This window comes from Cyprinodon variegatus, unplaced genomic scaffold, assembly GCF_000732505.1.
Source record: "Cyprinodon variegatus isolate N-32 unplaced genomic scaffold, C_variegatus-1.0 Scaffold116, whole genome shotgun sequence".
Lineage (NCBI taxonomy): Eukaryota > Metazoa > Chordata > Actinopteri > Cyprinodontiformes > Cyprinodontidae > Cyprinodon > Cyprinodon variegatus.
The window spans coordinates 493,289-495,577 of NW_015150569.1; the positions used below are offsets into that span (position 1 = coordinate 493,289).

The 2,289-nt window shown below is 38.5% G+C and overlaps 1 protein-coding gene across 1 annotated transcript in view; it reads right to left on the bottom strand.

Annotated features, from left to right (window-relative positions):
* The window catches only part of etnk2 (ethanolamine kinase 2), a 17,236-nt gene extending 16,084 nt beyond the window's left edge, over positions 1-1,152 (bottom strand). The window contains exon 1 of the mRNA XM_015375307.1: positions 728-1,152. Within this exon, the coding sequence (XP_015230793.1) occupies positions 728-1,132 (405 nt within the window). The 5' untranslated portion in view covers positions 1,133-1,152. The remainder of the gene's footprint in view (positions 1-727) is intronic.
* Positions 1,153-2,289: the final 1,137 nt, after the last annotated feature.

Here is a 2,289-nt window from a genome sequence, read left to right on the forward strand (position 1 = left end):
CTAGTCCCATTTCTATTATAGATGGCACTAAAGCATTCTATCTAGTCCCATTTCTATTATAGATAGCACTACAGCATTGTACCTAGTCCAATTTCTATTATAGATAGCACTAAAGCATTCTACCTAGTCACATTTCTATTATAGATAGCACTAAAGCATTCTACCTAGTCACATTTCTATTATAGATATCGCTAAAACATTCTAACTAGTCCCAATTACAATACTTTTAGTCAGAATTATATTCTAGATATCACTAATTACATTTCAACCACTAGAAATTCAATTTTAAGTACTCTGGAATCAAATGTGTACTAGTAAGATCTACATTTCACATATCTATAAATATTTACCAATATTAAGTGGCTGTTTTAACATATTTGTTTGTATTTCAGATATCTTTAATAGTATTCCTCTTATCTGAAATGTAATTCTTACTAGGAAAAATGACGTCACCTTTCCCCATTCATATGTATTGGGTCGTTACTTTCAGATATCTGGAATGGCATTACTCTTATTTAAATACACATTCTGATTTTCAGATCTCCTAAACTTATGTTTTAGATAAGAAGAAATGCATTTGAGACTGTGGAATATATATCCAGTGAAGCTAATAAATGTCAAACCGGCCTGCCATAGCCGCCCCATGGTTGTATTTCGCCGGTGATGCTCCTGAGCTATCAATCTTAGCCTAGCCTAGCATCAGTTAGCATGCTAGCTATGCCGTTACCTTGGTTCTGACGCTGTGGGGCTGCCATGCCGGCCTGAGCTCTCTGAGCAGCTCCATCGCTCCCTCCATCACGTTGCGTTCATCCACGAACAGCGGGATCTTCCTGATAACCGGAGAACCGGCAGGAACATGGATCTGCGTTTCCATCCTGCGCGTCTTTCTCTCCAACCTTAATCTCCAGATGTCTCCACCAAGCGGACCGCAGAAGAGTAGCTGCGTTAGAAGGCGCTGAGCAGCTGGAGGATGTTTCCAGAATGACCGGAGGCTGCTGCTGTGAACCGCTGCTCTAAGCGGGGCTGAAGGCAGAGGGAATGGATGAGCGGAGGACCGGGTCACACCGGGCGGGGAGGCGGCCAGCCAACAGCACCATTTCCTCATCTGAGGCTCCGCCCACCGAGGGATCATCCGATTGTAGCCATCGACTGCGACGCACGAGGCTTAGCCACGCCCATTTCCCCCCGAATTTTACCGAGTTTACCCGAATAGCGTTAAACTGCACCCTTTATAGGCCAAGTTAGCGTTTCTGATCCCTGGCCTTACAAATGGAGCCCCCCCATCCCTCAGCGAGGTCTAGAAGCACAAGATCTATATCCAGCCATTCAACAAAGATCCTGCTACATGGTTGCACATCTGATTTTAGCATTTGACCAATTAGATGAGCCCTTGAATATATTACCTAGTGGAAATTAAGTTGGAAAAAAAGTTCAAAGGTGAAGAAAAAAGGTTAAAAGTCAGAAAAAAAGGGAAAAAAGCTAATTGAAAAGCTAAAAATTTAATAAGCCTAGTTAACAATTATTATTAGGTTTATAAAGTAAAAACTGTTGGTGCCACTATCTGCATTAATGCCTCTAAGGTTGGACCAAAACAAAATGTGTTTCTTTCGCTCTGAGTGCTTTTCATGAATTTCTTCTAGAAGCCCTTTTGTTATTTTTCTTAATATATTCGGGCAAGTTGGCGTTTCTTGTTATTACATTGACATTAATATTTACCACCAAAATATCCAGATAGTTTGAATGTTCCAAAGGTAATAAAGTCTTATGCTGGATTCCAATAACACTATTGGATGGAAATTTTGATTTTCAAAGTATTTCACTGAGTGCCCTATAAAGGGTTAGAATGTTTTCCTTAGCATATGTTCAGAGAAAGTAGCCAATATGTTTCATAAAAAAAATACTTTTTTGACTTTTAACAACACTTTATTTACACAATTCAAACAATAGAATCAATTATTGATGTAAAACAGTCAGTTAAAAATCACTATTAAGATAAAAAAAAAAGTCTTGTTAAATTGTAATTTTCTTTCACGATAACACAGAACATAAAATGTTGCTAAAACCCACAGCTGAATAAAATCCTCCATGTTCTGTGTGTCTCTGTGGAAGGTAAACTCCAGCCAAATCACATCATAAATGTCAAATCATTCTGGCTTAAACATGTATATAAACGTTTTCTCTGTCAGACCATATTGTTCCAAAATTAACAACATTTCTATTTAAAAAACAAAATCCTGTGTTAAAATCTGTGTTTTTTCCGTTATCTTCTGCAGGCCAGTTAGTTCTACG